Source organism: Ctenocephalides felis, unplaced genomic scaffold (assembly GCF_003426905.1).
Source record: "Ctenocephalides felis isolate EL2017-DRISC unplaced genomic scaffold, ASM342690v1 CF-g0.4_SCAFFOLD_03572, whole genome shotgun sequence".
NCBI classification, from domain to species: domain Eukaryota; kingdom Metazoa; phylum Arthropoda; class Insecta; order Siphonaptera; family Pulicidae; genus Ctenocephalides; species Ctenocephalides felis.
This window is the reverse complement of record NW_020539726.1, coordinates 22,969,248-22,990,656: the sequence shown is the minus strand read 5'-3', so window position 1 is coordinate 22,990,656 and position 21,409 is coordinate 22,969,248. Positions and strand designations below refer to the sequence as shown.

The window sequence follows — 21,409 nt, the reverse complement described above, 5'->3', positions numbered from 1 at the left end:
TGTTGATTAAGTATAATGTTTTCATATGTCATCGAGAAGTTCATGCAACTTGACTTAAAACCTCAAAATATTTTAAACAATTGGTATCTCAAAATATATTTTGATTTTTTTCAAAAATTTCAATTTAAAATAAAAATAACCACTATACTCGAGTATTTTCGTCAATCACAGTAACTGGTTAATTATTTACTTAAAAATATATTTTTTAAATCAATCAATTTTTAATCTTTTGATTAAAAAACAAAAATTTACACTGTAAAAAATTAAAATTCAAACATTATTGTACATTCAATTATTCATTTGGGATTTTCAACTGTATTCAACATTAGAACGATAAATTATTTTCCAAAAAAATCAAGCACCGTTAGCTTTAATAATCTACTTGAATAAATTTTTGTAAATTTATCAATTTTCAGTCTTTTCATTATAAAACAAAAACTTACACTGTAAAAAGTATCATGCCCAGATTGAACCGCCATTAAATTTTATAAAACACATAAAAGTGTTTATCAGCATCATTTAGTTCATTGGAGATTTTATTAGTAACAAAGGTAAAATAACTGTTAACAAAAACTTGTTTTAAAAATGAATGTATCAAATTCTAAGTTCTAAAGTATTTAGTATTAAAATATACATCTTAAAATTGTAAAAAGTGATTGTTATCAACTTTTTCCCATCTCTATGAGATTGTCATAATAGTCCATTCTCCAGCATTTACTCGTGTTAAATTTCCTACCCAAACGCCCTTTGTTCAGACACGGCTTTAGCATTTTCATTTCTCATCTTTAAGGTTTAATCATAGATATGGGAAAATATTAAAATTGCTATATTCTCAAATGTTTTCGATTCCCCGGTATCAAATGTCCGGCATAGCTTTCATATTCTCAAAGAGCAGCGTACTTTCTGTCGTCATAACCTAGTTTAGGATAAACTCTCAGCACGAATATTCCCGGAACAGCCTAAACATAAAGGTCATCGAGATTTGTTTTTTTTTTGCAGACGAGTTAAAAAAGCAAAGCTTTGGTGAGTTATAAAATTGATCAATCGGAACCGGATTAGATTAATACGGCACATTGGTAAAAAAAAGTTGAGAATTAGACCGAGCAACTGGAATATAGAGATTATTTTGTCCTATTTACACACATTATAATTTTTTTTGAGTATGGCACGTTGAAATATTTGTCTATTACTTCATAAATTATTGATATTCATCTTTAATGAAATGACATGTTAAATGCAACAAAAAGTGTTGGACGTAAGTGGGAAGGAAAGCAGTTAACTATTTACAATATTACTAAAAGTAATTGCATTTATACATTCTCAAAACTTAATGTGAAGATAAATTGTATGTTGTTTTATTATTATATTTAAAATTCAATAAAAACATAGAATCAACGTATCAAAAGTATAAAATTAAATTAAATTTATTGCGCCATTAACAAATTACATGTGCTCTTCTACATGGTATCTGAGTCACCATTTAATAAATTTCAACTAAATATAAAAAAAAAACAAATTAATGAAACTAAATATAAACTAGTGAGGTGCATGGCATAGTGCCTTAAAAATAATTGCTGGAACTTCGCGTACGGTAATTAAAAATCTTGGTACAGAACCCAAAAAATTTACACAAAATGTGTACACATTATTAAAATCTCTATAAAATGTCTGATAATTTGATGTACATATGTCCAATAAACATTTTTGACCGCCAAATGTATATTTTTAACTTATTTTTATTAAGAGTCCATAACCGCTGGACCTGCCTTCCCAAATATTTAGTCAGTTCTTCATCTTACAAGTAAAATGTTTTTTGAATTCTTAAAATCAGACGCTCCGTTCTCTTAAAAACTGAGTTACCTTTTTGGCACTTTTTGCCCCGTATCTTCGGAACGGCTAGACCTGCCTTCGCCAAAAACTAGTCAGCACGTCTCCTTATCAATACGAATAGAATGTTTTTTTGAATTATTCAAATCGGTTGATAGGTGTTCCCGAAATCGCCGAAGAAAATTTGTATCCGCAAACATACATCCATTTTTTCTAAAGTATGCCAAAATGTTCAAAAACCTTTGAAACGTAAAGATATATAAAAATTTTCATTTTCGATTTTTTTGCGATTACTATAACTTACCTTATGAGAAGTTAACAAGTCGCTAGACTCTATTAATTTGTCAAATCTGTTTGAAATTAAAAAAAAAAAAACTTTGAATATGTTTGCTCTCTAGCTGTGCCTTCTTACCCCGCCCATGTTGCAAAAAGAGACAGATGACAAATTTTAGAAAAACAGTAAAAAGACATATTTCTATAATTAGGTTTTAAGCAGAAATTTCACTGAATATAGTAAAAATGAACATAAAATTTTATTGAAAAATTGTTCAATCTTGAACTAAAATTTGTATAAAGTGCATCTATCTAAAGCAGTGAACTCATATCTAATGAAATGATTTTACAACAATTATCCACATTGTTTCGCTACTGAATTTTTCAATAATCTGTTAATGGAGAATTAACAAATATGCGAATAAGCAAAATGCTTCGAAAATATTTAGATAACCTGAATGATTCACCGCAAATGAATCTGACATCGCAAACCTCATGAATACGAATGTGCAAATTCTGCGAAATAACTGAAAAAGAATAAAGTTTAAATAAGTTTGTAATATATAAACAGGATTTTAACACCAACAGTGATTTAACTGTTAATACTTAAAGTGAAAAATAATAGTTAAATAAAAAATTTAAAACTGAATGTAAATAATGTACGATCTTTTTAATATATATCTCTGCACCAAGATAAATGAAGCGTTTCGATTTTTGTGAATATAATTAATGTAGATATACAAAGATCTTGAAAATAATAACATGAACTATAATCTATGATCTTTAAAATTGCTAAATTTTTTATGAAATATATTGTGATTTTTTTTTTAAAAAAGTGTGCCTGAACATAATCGCCTACTTAAAGCTTTACCGATGAAAATGCCTCCACTCTGTTAAAAAAATGAGATAGTTCTCATAATCTCATGTTAGAAAAAGTTTATATAAAATATTTATTCTCGTATAATTATTATAAATTAAAAGTCTAATAATATTTTGTTTTTTTTTCAGAATGTTACGACAACTAGCGCTTTTAGTTATTGGTGCAACAGTAGTTTTGGCCCAAAGGCGACTAGCTCTGCCCGACCCCAGAAGTTGTGCCAATCGTGAGTAACAAAATTTATTTTTGCATTTTTATTATAAATAATTAACATTCATTATCTGTTTTTTTTTGTTAAATACAGTTGTCAAAAACAACTGCAATTTAGTACAAGCACTGATGGATCATATCAGTTTTAGATGATTATTTATTCTTTATTCTTTAATTTTTGTTTGGTTCTGCTGTACCCAAATATATCAACCATTCCATTTTTTGCATATTTCTTCTTAATTTGCAGATATAGTTCTGATTAAAAATTCACAAAAATTTATTGTGATTTTTACTAGTTTTTTAAAACAACTGTATTTACCAATTATTTCACACAATTAGATAAAAATCAAAATATGTCAACCTTCTCCAGCTGTGCAATAAAACGCTCTACAAACACATGATTTTGTAGAAACATGTATAGATTATTTTAATATTCGATTATTTATTTGGGATATCCAACTGCATCCTACATTAGAATGCTCAATCATAATGGAAACAAATTTGGTATTAGTGAGATATTTTTATCTGCAAATATAAATTTAAAAATTTAGTTTGATTTAGCTTTGTTATCAAAGTACTCTAATAATTGCTAAAGACATATTTTAATGCACGAGAAAAAACACAAATATTTTGTGAGTACTTACAATAGATAAGACTTCAAAACTTACAAGTTTCGAAAAAAAAATTAGTTCAGTTTAGTTTATAAAGGGTAGGGAGGGACAGAAAGGCCCAATTTGAAATTCAAGAATTATATTGTCTAAACTCAATGAACTATGTACATTACAATACAGTTTTACTATGTATGACATCGTGCCTTAAGGCAAATTGCTGGAACTTTCCGTAACGTATCCACACATAAGTACATACACTCACATCTATTTCTTCTGAGGTATGCTCAGAAAGCCCTAAAACATGAAGATATGCAAAAGCTTCCAGTTTTGAAGTTATCAAGTTTTAGTTTTGAAAACCAACTTACAAAGTAAAAATTAATTAATGCCTATAAATATAAACTAATTCTTGCATTTATTTGCATATAATTGTTATTACTATTTGTTTTGCATCTTATTGTTTATTTATAACAGAATTCACATGATAATAAATCATAAGATAGTTTCTTTTCCTATAAATTGTTTTTGTACCCATAAACATGAACAAGTAATAAGAGATTGTAATCTCTAATTAAAACACTTTCTTTTTCTAAATTATAGGAAGTATACACCAAATTATAAGAAAAGACTTGAAGATGAATGTTTTATTTCCTCATCACAATGTAATGTCATTTTGCAGATAAGTCGTAAAATTATATTATAATATTTATTATTCATAAAATATGCAATCAAGCATATGCAGCGGAAGAGCTATGTAAATTTTAAATGATATAAGTAAATTGAATCATGCAAATATGCAAATATTATGAAGTACTTTTTGGGAACTTTAAATTTAATTTGATAGAAATTTAGTTTGGCTTTGTTATCCAAGTTACCTTGATAATTGAAAAAGACATATTTTAATGCACGAGAAAAAAAACAATAAATATTTGAATAATGTAAAAAAAGATAGGGTAGGGCGGCGCACAATGGTTCAATTTGACTTCCAGTAATTATGCTCTCTAAACTCAATGAATTACATTACAATATTATGTTCAGTTTCACTATGTTCAGTGAAATTCCTGCTTAATTCCTAATAATAAAAATATGTTTTTTTACTATTTTTCTAAAATTTGTCACCTGCACCTTTTTGCCCCATGAGCGAGGTAAGTAGGCTCTGCTAGAGAACAAACAAATCCGAAGTATTTTTTTTTTCAATTTTAAAACAGATTTTACAAAATAATAGCTAGTATGAAGTGTAGTATTCTTAAGAGAAACTATTAATTTAATTAATCTCATGAAAAATTGCGTTTTTTAGACTCGATTTACATTTTTATTTACAATTTCTTATTGTTGATACCTTTGCCAATATGAAAGCTTTAGTTGATACTTTTTATCCCACTTACATGTTAGCTTTTATTAAGATTATATAAAAATATAAAAACATCCAAAACAATTAAATAAGGTACTTAAAAATTATACTAAATTCTCATAAACTAAACAAAAGTGCTCATTGCCAAAAAAATTTAATACGAAAGAAAATACTTTTGTTATAGATTTTCAAACTTGGCCGTTCATCTCCTGAGAGCGACGTCGTAAGAAATAAAGTGATAGCTGAGTATACATCTTTTTCCCCCTGCTTGCAAATATTGTTGTTAAAAAAATTTTGTGTGTACTTGTTTTTGAGATATTGGTGGTGAACTCGGGGACCTTTAAGCCCGGCTCTATAGTCTTTTTGTGAAATACTAAAAATTGCAAAAATATTATACAATTCTACAGCAAAGAAAGATGCAAATATTATCCATATTCATCAATGTTACAATGTACAATAGTGCATCTTGTGAAGAATTGTTGAAGAATTGCGCGAATTGTATAGAAAGTAAATTGTCGTGGCAGCTCTAAGGAGCCTCTGTACTCTATTACTCTTACATCACATCCTCTGGATTTTACTCTAAAATAAGCGGGTTATTAACTTCTCTGGATGTGTTATTAAGAAGTAACTAGTGTTAGCACAGCTGTGGTTTTTCGTAATTCTTCGCCGGATGCAATAAGTAATAAGGTGTCGTAAGATTTTCAGAAGTTGTTACCCGTTTTTCACTCAACGGCGTGCACACGATCGTCATTGGTAAACCAGAAGCGGATGAAATAGAATTTATCTTCGGAAAATGTTGTGATATAGTAAATTATTTACATCCCCAATAAAGAATAAATTGGGTAAATAGATTTCAATTAAAATTTTATTTATCGGTGGTGTAATCGATTCGGACGTGAACTTTTCCAAACTTTGACCGAGACCCGAGTTTCCCGGTTCGATCCCAGGCATGGCCATGTCCGACATTAGGCAGCTTAGATGTCAAGTTTCTACTTGAGTTTATAGATCCTGAATATAATATCAAGTGAATATCGCCTCCCGGGGGTGTAACTGTATGTAATCACACAATGTCAACTAATACTTCGAGTATAGTCATTAGTCACAACTGGATTTAGATAACTGCTGAGTTGCCATTCATTCAAAAAGCTATATAGACCAATCATTATAGTAAGTTCACCTCGGAATTCGAGATACCCAGCTGTAAGTCTGTAAATATTTGTATATTGACACCCTAAAGTTGTCTCAAAAGCTACATATGTAGGTACAGCTGGGTATCTCAAATTTCGAGATTCTTTCCTAATTTAAGCTTATAGAAACTTTTTGGTATTTTCAAAATAATTTAATTTTTAACACTTTAGTAAATACCAAACAAATAGTTTTATATATCACAATGTATGGTAACTATCATATTTATTGTGATATAAATCTAAGGATAGTTATTTTTACACTTTTTGAGAAAAGTGGAGAGTTTTTTTTCATTCGTATTTGAACAGTGATCAGAACTTGACCATCCTATAAGATGTTGTGACTTTTTTTTTTAACTATGTAGCTTTTTTCGGAAGGAAAGCTGCCAGATTAGGTGTTTTTTTTAGAAAGTTGGAGTATCTTTCTTTAATCCAACAATCAAAATATTATATTTAAGATATTATAATTAGATAAGAATAAAATAAGCCAATATTGTTCATGTAATATAAATGTATAGAAATCACTCCAATTAGTGTTTTTCTAATTCAGGCTAAAGGATCCCTGTGGATCTTCCAGAGGGCAACATTTTTTGAGTCTTGTTATAGCTGGTAGATTAAAAACTGATTGCAGTAAACTATTCAAATTATTCTCAATTTTTTACATATGCGTACTTCTTTTATCTTTTATAAATTCATCTACTTTGTAATTCTGCATTTAATTACTTCATTTTCTAATCGTAATAAATTTTTGCAATTTTTTTTTTGTATATATAGAGCTAATTTCACTTATAATTAGAAACATATCTACATTTCCAAATAAAAACCGATGTACTACTGCTTGGTATCATGCTGTCCGAGGCAGATATCGAACCTACAACCTTTTGGTTGGGAGGACATAGATTAAAATAACAAATTCTCTACACTTTATTTAAATATATCATACATAAAGGCAAAATAATCTTACATAAGAAAACCACTATCACAGAATGTTTAGTCAAAAAATTACATTTATATGATCATCTTATCAACATTAATACCAGAAAAACCGTATAACGATAAAAAATATTGAGTTATGAATGTACATTTTCATAATCATATTAACGAAATGGCTTTCCCGTGAATTAGTAGTTAGAGATTTTGGATTTAAATCAGATGTCCCAAGTTCGATATCGGGGCAGCCTGATGTCAAAAAGTGGTTACATCGGTTTTTACTTAAAAATAATGTGTGAAAAAGGCCTTTACGCGGCATTGTCGAGTAAATAAAAAAATATCGATATCACAGAAATTGTAATAATAACATTCACATAGAGATTGGACACATGTGTGAGTTACCATCTATAAAATCGAAATGGCTAAGTCAATTCATCACAAAAGTTTATAGAACCCTGAAGTTCTAATCGCTGTTTAAATAATATACAAAAAATATTCTCATCAAAATCTATCCAACCGTATGAGCATTTTAGGAAGTGCTTGTTTCTTGGATGTGCTACTACAGAACCTACTACATCTACTTCCCTAAAATCAATATCTATGCTTTAAAAGCAATAAATAAAATTCTACCATTTTAATTTCTCCAATATTTCGATTTTTCTAAATATTAAAGCAACATGATGATGCGGTTCTGACTGCACTCTTTCGCAACACAAATTTACCTCTATAGTCCATTTATTAAGCACATCCTTCTGCAGAGTCATGATAGCGAGACATGGAGTGCGCTCAACTTATTTCACAACATCGAGAATTCACTATCTTTTATTCTATAATATTCTGTATGTCCTTCAAATAAAATTAATGACAAACTCGGTGCCTCACGCGTCTGAGATAAATAAAAAACATAATTGTTGGGATACGAAGACAATGTACGAGATGATCACACTTAATTACCGGTAACCCAGATGAAGAGGTGTTTGCGATCATTAGTTTCAGATTTTTTTTTGGCGTAGAACTGATATATTGATGCATATAATGATGCATTCCAATTGTTGCATAATGTTATGTAATATTGTTTGTGCCCTACAAAGTTATGGAGATAATTATACACATTTTCGAGTGCACGCTAGGTGATGCGGGTTACAGGTCATTGTTGTCATCTAACGATTCGTTGAGTAATTGGAAGAAATTAGTACGTGGATTTTTATAATATCTCAAGTTGTTAGTATAAAAAAAGACTAGTTATAGATAGTTAACAAATGATTCACTAGAATATTCGAAGAGTTTCAAGCATAATATGTAAGAATTCCATGCTCAGGATATATGCAAGTAATCAGAAACAAGCAAGTGGTTTCATTTTTATTCGGAGATATTCAAGATACCAAAAAATTATCCATTATTAGGAATTTCAATAAAGTTTCACCTCAGCATATCATTTACTATATTTAACACATTTACTGCTGCGCACGCATATGTTGCGTGACATCGTTGTCTATAGACAGGATTCGAACGCAACATGTGCATTCGCCTTTTTTGCACTTTAGAGTAATGTTTTTAAAAAAATTAAATGTTTAAGGGGCACAACTAGTGTGAAATTTCGACAAAATCGATTTTTTTTTTCATATTTCGGTAGATTACACCTTTAAAAATAAAATTCCCAAAAATTACTTTTTTTTAGGCGGTTACACTAGTTGTGCCCCTTAAATTGACTTTTGTACTGTAGTTATTTGAATAGTCCAATTTATGCTATTTTGGTACACTTTTGGTGTATTTGTATATGTGTTCATTAGTCATATACATTTTATCTTCACACCTTTATTTTATTTGATTGCATATAACTATATTAAATGCAATCTTATATCTTTCACCATATATATTTTCTTTATCAATAATGTTACAAAATTGGTTGGGAAGAAGATTTTTTGCCTTTCTATCACCCTCCATAGTTTTTACCTACCCTTTTCCCTTTTTTTGCACTCCATAATGGCGTCCTCAGCATCCGCCTTAGTCGCTTCACCCAGCAATTGCAATTATCGCAATTGTACTCAGTTGAAGCGGAGTATATGTATGGTTAAATCTTAGTCTACATATTGTAGAAGAACGAACCACATTCAGTAAACTCGCCATACCATGGTCTGATAGGTATTGCTTCTTGTATTGTGCCGTAGATTTTACCTTTGATCTGTTTTGATAATCTGATACTCCGATTCCCATTCTTTGCGAATCTTTGCTTTTCAGTAATGTTTCATGTCTTTATAGGATATAACCCATCCTGTGCAGAGATGACAGTATTAATAGCGTCTTTGGTGCCACTATCCTCTGACATAAACTTTATTTTGCAATTTTTTACTATTAAGTGAATGTGTTAGATTCTAAGGATGTTATTCATTTTATATTTTTATACTTCAAAATATCTAACAGTAGAGTATTAAAACGATGTATAAATTTGTTCCCATGCCAATCCTTGGTTTGCAATTTATGCCACAAACATCAATTTCCAATTCAAACAACAAGCAGCTACATCAAGTAAAGTATATTCCCACTCCCAACATGAAAATATAATGTCGTACAAGAATCCGACATCCTCTGAATAAAAGTTCAAACCACCAGATTCGGAAGAGAAAATAGGTACTTTCTTTTCCTAAATCGTTTTAATCATGTGAACTCATGTAGAGGAATTACAATCTTGTATGTAAAGTAATCAATAATTTATTCACAAAGCCATGTCATGTAAAGATTTGATGTGCGGTTTATCACTCACTTTCTCAATGGTATAAATTAGTGATAGCATACTTACAAGTATGCTCTTCTGTTCATTGCATTCCTAAACGTATTCAAATTGATTAGTTTTAATCAGCTTCTTGCGAATAAACGCCAATCCATATTTGATTAATCAACTATGTTAATTCGATTTGGTATTATGAATCGTAAGACGGATTGATATCCATTCATTATAATATACAGGATACTCGAACTATATTAGAGGATTAGATTTATCACATAGTTCCACTCATGTTAATTCATGGCATAAATCATGATTAGAGTTTTGAAGATAGTCAAAGATGAATGGCGAAGAAATTGATTTGGGGCATATTTCAAAATACGATCTTAAAAATTATTTAAATTTCCATATTGTATCTTCGTATTAAGTATCTCCTTCGATAACTCAGGTTGGGTTATATATTAACCCTTGTAGCTGTATGTATTAATCACTGATTTGTTGGTAAAATTTATGTATTTGTTGCAGTGTTAATTACACTAGTGATTTATCACCGAGTTCTAATTGAAGATTGATAAATTTATTGGTCATTACACATGTTGTTACGCGGTCTTTAGTTTTAGAAGAGAGAAAATTAGTCCCCTCATACTCTCCGCTCCGCCTCTACAAGGGTAGCAACTTTCCGGTGTTAAAGCTTAATGCCATGAGGATTGCTGTCTTCATGGCCAATGTAAAAAAATGAAATTACACCCGAACACATATTTTGCCTTTCATTTGATTTCTTGATACGAAATATAACTAATAAAAACTTACTTTTTAGGAGTAAGACATTCGACATACCGTGATGCCAGAGGCGTAGCTCATTCTTACTTCTTCTCCTGGGAACATCAGCCAACTCGCAGTTTGGAAGTTGACTGGTTGGACGCCAGAAACATCTGCCGTAGACATTGTATGGACGCCGTCTCTCTAGAAACACCACAGGTAATAACTAGTCAAATATATTATAAGAATAATTGGATATCTTTATACTAATACATAAGTTGAATAAAGAGAAACAGAAGATTTTAATAAAATTAAAATACAATAATCATCGGAATGTAGCCAACATACAAAGAAAGCGTGCTGGCTAAAAATATCAAGGTCTATTCAGAGTTACCAGTGGTATCATTTTCTATTATGACAAATTACTATTCTATTTCATCAAGGTTCATACTCAAATCTTGATATTACACTCGTCATTTTTGCAAGACTCTATTCTTATAATAATCTATTTTTATGTGCAAACATCAATTACCTAGTCTAACTTTAATTACCAGCCTTCTGATCTTGTCTTTCAAATGAAACAAATATATTAACTATCTATTATGATCAAATCAGGAAAATGAATTCATCAAGCAGAGGATAGCACGCGGCAACGTACGTTACATCTGGACATCAGGCAGAAAATGTAACTTTGCTGGATGCGACCGTGCTGATTTGCAACCTGCCAACGTCAACGGATGGTTCTGGTCTGGTTCCGGCGCCAAAATCGGACCAACCACCCAACGTAACTCCGGAGACTGGAGTCACACCGGAGGTTACGGACAACAACAACCCGATAACCGTGAAGCTGCCCAGGTACTATATACACACAATCAGACAAACACACATTCACATTCTTACACACACATATATACCAGTTGTACCTGCGACGTTTTTCGCGTAGAATATAACAAAAAAGTTAAAAGTTTTAGCATTTTGATTTTAACTGCTATTTGTGTTCTGTTTTTTCTATTAACTTTACTAAAATTTTGCTCTATTTGGTGTACGATCTTCTTGGGCTAATAGGTACAACAACATTTTGGACCATTCTCTTGTGTTGAGGGTGATTTGACTTTTTCTTAACCATAACTGATGGGGATACATTTGAAAAATGAATAATCCAACCAATAAATATTTTGTTTAGGAAAAAACAATTATCAACATTACTAACTAAATAAAATCTATATGTAATTTACCTATATAATAATTAACAGTCATTGTGGCTTTTGTCAAAAAAATTTGTAAGAAAAACCTGACGCCTGATATATACCACATCCGCGTATACTTAAACTTAAAATTGTATGAAAAATGAAAATTAACATCAATCAAACTGGTAATACTTAGTAGATTTAAAAGAATAAAGTAAAGATTTGAAAAAAAAAACGAAAAGAATAAAATTAATTAATTAAGTTAAGATTCTGAATCAATAAATAATTTTGAAATAATTTCTGAACCTCTAATGAAAATAAGCTCACGAACAGTAATATAGAAATCATTAACATTATTGCTTAAATTCAATACCATACTGACAAAATACGATAGAGCGGGGGACAAAAGTCCAATTTGATTTTCAGTAATTATAATATCTAAACCAAATGAATTGCATCAAACAAATAAATAATATGAAACTATTTTCAGTAAAATGGCCTATTTTTACTATCTTGCCTCTTACCTATATAATATGTCATCTGTCCCTTTTTATCCCATAGGACAGACAGAGCCAAACAGTTGCAATGTCTTATTTTTAATTCAAGTGGATTTTACGAAATAATAGCTACAACAATTAACCAATGCGAAATCGAGAAACAATATAAATTTCATGAGTACATTTTTTACAAAAATCATACTGTATGTAATCTAGCCCGCTGAGCGTGAAGAACAAGCGGGCACTATACTGAACATTAATAAGACCTACACTGCTGTACGCCCCTCCAGCATGGAACGCGATAACAAAGACTAACCGACGTAGACTACAGACAGTACAAATCAAAACTTTATGACTAGTACTAAACAAATCAAGGGACCCACAGACGAGACACTATTAGCCTACAAAATATATACGTGAACAGACTAAAAGAAGCTCACTGGAAATCGGGCAAATCGAGATGATGGCTGGTTACACATCTTTTGCCCTCTATTTTAAAATAGCATAGTCAAAAATACCAAATTTTACTTGTTTTCGAGATGTAGGTGGTGAACCTTAAGCCCCACTCTACCCAACTCATATGTCACCTCAACACGATAGGACTAATTAAGGCAATGTATTTTTTTATCACTAATTCTTTTTTTTTTCAGGGTAATGATGAATCCTGCTTGTCAATCTTGAACAACTTCTACAACGATGGATTGAAATGGCACGATGTTGCTTGCCATCATTTGAAGCCATTTGTCTGCGAAGACAGTGATGAGCTTTTGAACTTTGTGCGTTCGCGCAATCCAGGCATTAGGCTATAAATTAATTAGTAAATGCCCAAGACAGCGAACTATATCGTAAATCAAAACATTGTAATCAAAATTTGTACTGAAATTATTCAGTTGATCAGCACCAAAATTATGAATTGACCATCTTCAAATGAAATATGAAATTCATTTTCCCACATCACAATTTTTATGAATTTATTTTTCCACCCTACGATGTGTTCAGCTGTCCTAAGTTTGTAATATATGTTAAGATTAATTATAAAAAAAGACAAATTTTCATTAGATTTATAATTGATTTTAAGAATTTTGTATAAATTATTTATTTATTCATCCACATAAAGATATATCATGTTGGCCATTATTCTTTAATATTTCTGAACAAGATAGAAATAGTTCTAACATATGTAAGGAATGAGAATGATCGTTCTATGAGCATCTAAATTTTATGTGTTTCATTGTAAGGATTATATGATTTCTGTATTTATCTAATAAATCTTTATATATTAAAGCATGAAACTTTTTATTATTTTTTTACGTACCATATAAAGCACATTGCAACACATTTTGTTAGTGTGTTGATATGAAGTAACATGGAAACTAGTGTAAGACATCGTGCCTTAAGGCAAATTCCAGGAACTTTGCTTTCCAAAAATTACACTTCTTGAGCGAGATAATTTTTTTCTAAATTTTGACAAAAATAGATTTTTGAGTAATTTGAAATTTTTGAAAGAAATTGTCAATTTTTGAAAATAAAACCTTTTTTATAGTTTTGATAATTTTGAACTTCTTGTCAAAGAAAACACGCTTTATTACCTAATCAGCCCGTCTCCTCATCAATACGAATCGAATGTTTATTGAATTACCGTTAATCCGTGTTCACGAAATCGTCGACGAAAATTTGTATCCGCACACACACACATATATCTATTTTTTCTAAGGTATGCCAAAATATTCAAAAATCTCTGAAACGTAAAGATATATAAAAATTTTCGATTCGATTTTTTTGCGATTACTATAGCTTACCACCCTACGGGAAGTTAAATAGTCTAATATTTTCATAAATATTTTATGAATTCTAAACATGTATATTATGATTTATCTTTCCAATTGCATATTTAATATTTCTGCATTTTCTCTACATAATTGAGATAACAATTAACTATAGATATTTTAATTTTATACAATTCTCTATGAATTTTATATTTTCATTTAAATCAAGTTTAGAATTTGACTGAGGTTTAAATTAAGTGTTCACCTAAGTTCATTATTTTTTGTTCGAGTTCTTGTGCATTTTTATGTATTAAAATTAAATAATTTCGATATTAATATTCAATTGAATTTTTACGTGAGCGATTCCCATTAGACACAATTTTCGAAAATAATTTTTAACTAGAGAAAAGCAAAATTAGATATCAGCATTTTTATTTTATACCATGTTTTCTTTAATTATTTGAATTCAGGGACAGTGAAAAAGAATATTATCATCAGCCCAGGCGTAATTCTAAATCTTATTCAAGTTTATTGACCGATCTATGTAATTTCATCTGATAGGTATATTTCTATGAGAGCCAATTCTAAACAAACAAAAAGAGCAAAAAATGTCAACATTATATAATTAATCCATATAAATTTATCCATCAATCATTTACAGATATAAATGAAATAAAAAATATTTGCGCCTGCTCAACAAGCATCATATAAGATAGTAATCAAAAGGTAATCACTTTTATTTAGGAGCAATAAATGTAAGAATGTTCTTGAAATTCAGAAAAAACGAATCAATAGATACAAAGAAAAATTAATTCAAATTTTTCCAAATATATAAATGCCCAATGCAATTTGCGTTATCTGCCAATTATTAAATTTATACTCTCTAACTATCTTTAGAGACTTTCATATCATCCTGGTCTCTATAATAAATGTTTTTCGTGATGCACGAATCTTACGAAATCTTCATAAAATGTCTGCGGTATATTGTTTATACTCATCATTGCAATAATGTTTATGAAATTTTTGCAAAATTTATTATTTAATATTAGTTTTGTTTGATAACTATTTTAAAAGAAAAGTAGTACAAAAGACCCATCAAAATATAAAATAACCCCACCATCAAAATACTCAAGGATAGAACAACTCCTGGACCTCTGGGATAGGACAACTACAGGGTTGCTTTCCAAAAACAACAATAAGAAATCAAAACAATTGTCCAAACTTAACGTGATATATTGGAAATATTAAAGTAACTATTACCAACAATTAGCAAATTTAATTGGTCTCAATGATTGTCTTTGAATTTGATTTCTATTACTAAAATAAATTTGTGAAGACCTCTTGGATTGCAGCAGGCCCTAACAGAGCCAAACCCATTGAAATAACATTTATATTTTTTAAAAAAAAAAATCATAATTCAATCATCAATGATCCATTGTACCTGGAACCAATTTACCACCTGCATTATTATTCTCATATTGGGATAAGTTTGGGCAAATCGACTAGGCAATATCATTTCAGAGACTATATAGATATGTTATAAACAAATTAAATTAATAAAGGCCTCATATAGTTTAAATAATGCAATGAAATGCAATAGATCCTGTATTTCGACCCTGAGAAAGGCCTCTGGAACTGCAGACCCTAATAGAGCCGAACTCATCAGAATAAAATATTTATATATATTTTTTTAAATCAGTATATCATCATTATTGATCGATTGTACCTGGAACCAATTTACCACGAGCATTATCATTCTTATTTCGGGTCATTTTGGGCAAATCGATTGGGCAATTGTAATGATATTTAGAGACTCTATAAATATGTTACAAACAAATTAAATTGACAAAGGCCTCACATAGTTTAAAGAATGCAATGAAATGCATAGATAGATCCTGTATTCCGACCCTGAGAAATTTGACCTGAAGCTATCTGTGCATAATCTAATGTCAACTAGTTGATGATCTCGCACGTAGCTCGGTGCATTAAGATTCTTAAATGATCTCGTATATTTGCCAACTGATATACAGTCGAAATCCGTAAAGACGATCATGCTTAAAACGATTACACGCATATTACGCGTTTAGTACTCTGTACTTTAAAAAAACATTGCCTCTATACCGCACATTAACCTTTCTCTCAAAAGACGCGTTTTTGGTCTGGCCCTAAAAAATCGTCTTAATAGGGTTCTACTGTTTATGACATTGATATTCTTCAAATTTCAAACAGGTCATCGTCAAATATTATGGTCTAAATGCTGTTTAACTATGGCTTTTTAAATATTACTCGTACTCACATTAAGTTTTGATTGACAAAAAAAATATTACTCATAAATATAAAATAACTGGTCAAATTTCAACCAAATTCTCAATTTATTATGTTTTGATTGATTTAATAAAAAAACTTCAAATTACAGCATATTAGCATGAATTAGCAATACTACATTTTTTATAAAAGTTAAAAAATGTACCTACTCCCTGCTATAGGTGTTATCAAGTTTTAATACTAAATAGACACTTTATAAATTTGAATTTGAATTAGGTATAAATTTGCAAATTTGTGAATTGCGATTACAAAACAAACATATTTTGAAATGCATCTCATGAATCGTTTAATTTTATATACTTATGCAAAAACTCAGATGATGATAAATATGTTTTCAATCATAATTTTTTTTTTCATCTGCATCAAACAATATATTTCGAAGAAAAGTATAATAAAAAAGAGTTACTATGCAGCAATTGTAGAGAATAATGTAATTTCTGAGTTAGCAACAAACTTTGTAAAAAATGTTTGGTAAAACCGGTACCTAAATTCTACGTATCGGTAAGTTGATTATTTACCTCGCAAATCTGGTTAACGATGACGTATTTAATATTTCTATTAGTTTTGAAGAACTTCTAAAAAATTAAATAAATGATTAATTTTTTTTCTGTCTTTACTTTGTGTAAAATATAATTTTGGCAACTACTGCGGTTAAAATAGTCCAGTCATTTAAGCTTAAATTAGGTAAGAATCTTGGAATTCGAATTACAGAATTTCAGATATTGACACCCTACCATATGTAGGTTTTGAGACAACTTTAGGGTGTCAATATACAAGTATTCACATACTTACAGCTGGGTATCTCAAATTCCGAGGTGAACTTACTATAATGACTGGATTATAATAAATAAAATCTATAATAGATGAAATTGCAATACCAGGAAATAAGTATGATAAATAAATATATTTAAAATTATCCATTGCAGATGCACTTTTGTATTAATGCATCCTTAATATAAAATACCCTTTACTGAAGATCATTATACTCGAGTAATACGACAGAGTAATAAGATCTTCAAATTCTTCAAGATATATTTCTTCTGATTATTAGCACTAAATAAGATTACTTTATAAATCTGATATAAAAATTGTTCTCTCAACCCTTTTAAATGTCTATATGAATTCTACAAAATAGCTGCAACCTTCGACCTAAAGACTTCGACCTTAATAATGTATCTTATTTAGGCTTGAAGAATTTGGGGAAATCTAATACCCACAATACCACAAAAAGCTTAAATTCCGTATTTGCCTATATATTAATCAAATCTAATGGAATTATAATAATTCCAGGTAGTAATTGAGAATTACATTACATTACTGCGACACATTGAATGTAGTAATATAGAGGTATGTCATGACGCATTCGTAATGAAAGAATGTTGGCTTGAGAAATATACCATAAATACCAAATAATTAGTTGAAACCCGCAATCAAGTAGTACTTAAAAAAGTGAGAAAATACAAGACCTAAGTTGTGGGAAAACTCAAATGATGTATGTCGCAGAAAGAACATTTTATTACTTCAACTTACATAATTTAACTACCTTGGCAACGCAAGAGTTCCAGTTAAAATGTACAATAAATATAATTTATATTTTTTACTTTACATCAGACTTCTATCCACGAAGTAAAATTTAAAATATTTTTTTTTTCTATTCTAATTTTGTTTTTCTCTTTTTCATGTAAAAATATCCTTAGGGGGCGTCTATTAATCGTGTGATCAATTTTTTAAGAATTTTTGGACCCCTTCCCCAATAGTAATACGTGGTGATTCAAAATTATCCCCCTCCCCTGCCAAACATCATGTGCATTTTTAGATACTAGAAAAAATGGTAAAACTTTTGATTTTATTTAAATGTTTAAATTTAAAAAAAAAATGAAGTAAAAAATAAATACATGTGTTGTCTTACCCCTACCTCCCCCACATGATGTTTTGTGATTTTTTGTCAAACCCCCCCTTTCACTAAAAGCCAGCCACACGTGATTAATGGACGCCCTCTTATACGACTTCATTGTATCACGATTGCTATTTTTTTAGAAAATAAAAAAATAATTCTGTTATAATATATAAAATAAAAATAATCATGATACAAGAGCCTAAAATAATATTTATTAGTATTAATTATATCTTGCTTGTGAATAAATGAATCAATACAGGTAAAAACACATGATACCTAATACCTGGTATTTTTATAGTCGCTTTATGTAAAACAATAATGTATATTTTATTGAGCAATTTAATACAAATGGTATCATATTTTAATGTATTAATTAAATTGTAAAATGTAAATTATTGCATCATATAGTAATGTAGAATATTATATTGTCGTTATTCGTTATTTATTAACTTCCCAATGGAGAAGTTTAGGTTTTCATAAAATAATCCGATTTGCTAATTTTATGTTTACTCGACTATTCAAGTCATTCTGAATTGAATGTGACCAAATTTAAAAAAAAGCATGTGTATGTGTATGTATGACAGTCAGGATAAACTCGATAGTAGGATTAAACTCGATAAGGAGGAGCTGCAATTAAGTTTATGAGACGATCAGCTGAGCCATTTCTTTAGAATTAGCGAAAAAGTGCTTTATTGTTAAAATGTTTGTTTTCGCAAAAATCGTATTTTCTCAAGTTAATTAATTTGTGCATTGTTCACATGATTTAATTAATCATCACCTAAACAGAATCTTTTTATCTCCTAACAAGTAAGGATCAGTTCAAAATCGTTACTCATAGCAATATCCTCTTTGTCAAATAAATATATAACTTCTCATGAATAAACTCCTCGACACAGTTGTGATTCGATATAAGTCTGCTTATTTATTAATATTTGATTATTTGGAAAATCTTACACGGATAAATTTATAAACCATATAAAGTTTTTAAATTATCATATGTACATTTGAACTATGAGTCGCCAATATTCATAATCTTGTTTTTTATTATATTTATTTATTTATTTATTTTAATTAAAACTCTGGTTATATATTCTAGTTATGTAACAAGTATAAATTTATACAAACACATGCAAGTGCGTATGTATTTATTCTGTTGCTTGGGATTATATTCGTCTGTTATATATAAATTAATATTATCTAACAATAGTTAATTTAAAGTAACTGTGAAGAATATAAATCAATGGTCGCTTCGAAATTATACAGTAAATACAAAATATTATTTATGAATTAAAAAACAAATGCTTTTAGTTCATCATTATTGAATACGTGTTAGCTTTATTTGCCACCCGAATTATGAAGTCTATATTTTTGTAAACAATGATCAAAATTATATAAGAGCAATGTATCAAAATTACTTTCTATGATTATAATTAGTTGCATAATTAATTAACCTGCTTTAATTTTATGTAAAGCCAACGATAAATCTTTTTTTTTCCATAAAAGTAGTAGCATGATTCAGAACATTAAATTTCTACTCATGTAACATATAATATTAAATAATTATGAATTTACTTTGAAGTCGATAAAATTATAAACATTGCCTTTATGTTAATTGCAGTAATAAACAGAAAAAGTTTCTTATATAAAAATGAACTTTTGATAAATAGAGTTATTTTCATCATTTAAAAGGGTAATACTTTATTTTGAATATAATTAGCTTTGGATAATATATTACTCTAATAATTATGAAAATTATAAAAGCAGATATTAATATTAAAAAAATATGTCGGATAAATGATTGTCATAATAAAAACACCAGTACTATTTACATATGAGCATATTAATTCTATTCTTAATAAGTAGTGCAGTAATTTCCTGATCACCTTCTTTTTTGCATTACAAATAAATTAATTCAACGGTGCTCAAATTATAAATAAATTTATTTTAATCAGTTAGTGAATTAATGGTTGTAAAATATTTAATTGAACAATATATTTTAAAATTGATAATGAATAATAGGAAAATGCCCGATTCGATTATAAAGGGTACTAAGATTGAATCCCTGGACTATGACGTACTCAAAAGTTGATACTAAAAAAACTGTACTTGTAATTTTATAATAATTACTTTAATTAATTATGTAATCTTTAAATAATCAGAAATATTTTGATGATTGTATTATCAACTTGCTCTATTTTTGGTTGTAACGTTTTTTTACTTTTCTTTTAAAAAAATATGAAATATTGAATTAGTTTCCATAAAAATGCGGCGAACACAAAATTAGTTGGTATTGGTATTTTGCTTTGAGGCAAGTTGCATGAACTTCTCGATAGGTGTAAATAATCGATTTAATCAATAAAAAATAAATTAATTTATGAGTGATTAAAAGTATTCCGAGTGGATCTATTACACATAATTAAAAACGAACGAATACGTTAACTCGAAGTATTTTCTCAAAGCAAATTTTCAGAGATCAATATTTTTTATAATTGAACCAGTTTCTATAGGACTTTAATAGTTTAGTATGTTCATTAAGACCAAGTACTTTGTCGTTATACTAAATTTTAATTTTAACAAACGTCAAAAAAACTACTCATTTTCTCAAACTTTGATGAATTTTTGAAATTAAACTACTTGTCGTAAGGCCGTAATATTACAGTAAGTTCTATAAGACCATGATATATATCGCAGAAAAAAAGTTTCATGAAAAATTTTTTTTTCAACAGTTAATAACAAGAAAACGGCTCGGTAGCTTTTTACCTAAATCTAATCAGTATCATTCCCAACTAACATCTTTCGAACTGTTATCGAATTTTTAAAATTGATTTGGTAGTATGAGCTTAAATGTGGGCAAAAAGTTCAACACTTCTTCCAAATTACAAAGAAACGGCTTGGCAGATCGTCGCACAAAACTGAGAAACGATAGTCCTCATTGAGACACATCAAATGGCTTTTGAATTTCTGAAATCGGTTCAGGCGTTTTTAAGCAAACGTCG

General features: G+C 29.2%; 1 protein-coding gene across 1 annotated transcript; it reads left to right on the top strand.

Moving 5' to 3' along the window:
* Positions 1-3,109: 3,109 nt before the first annotated feature.
* On the top strand, positions 3,110-13,234 carry LOC113387706. The gene is made up of 4 exons (XM_026625072.1): positions 3,110-3,203; positions 10,800-10,960; positions 11,357-11,596; positions 13,076-13,234. The coding sequence occupies exons 1-4, from the start codon at positions 3,110-3,112 to the stop codon at positions 13,232-13,234; spliced, it is 654 nt and encodes a 217-aa protein (XP_026480857.1).
* The last annotated feature ends 8,175 nt before the right edge of the window (positions 13,235-21,409 follow it).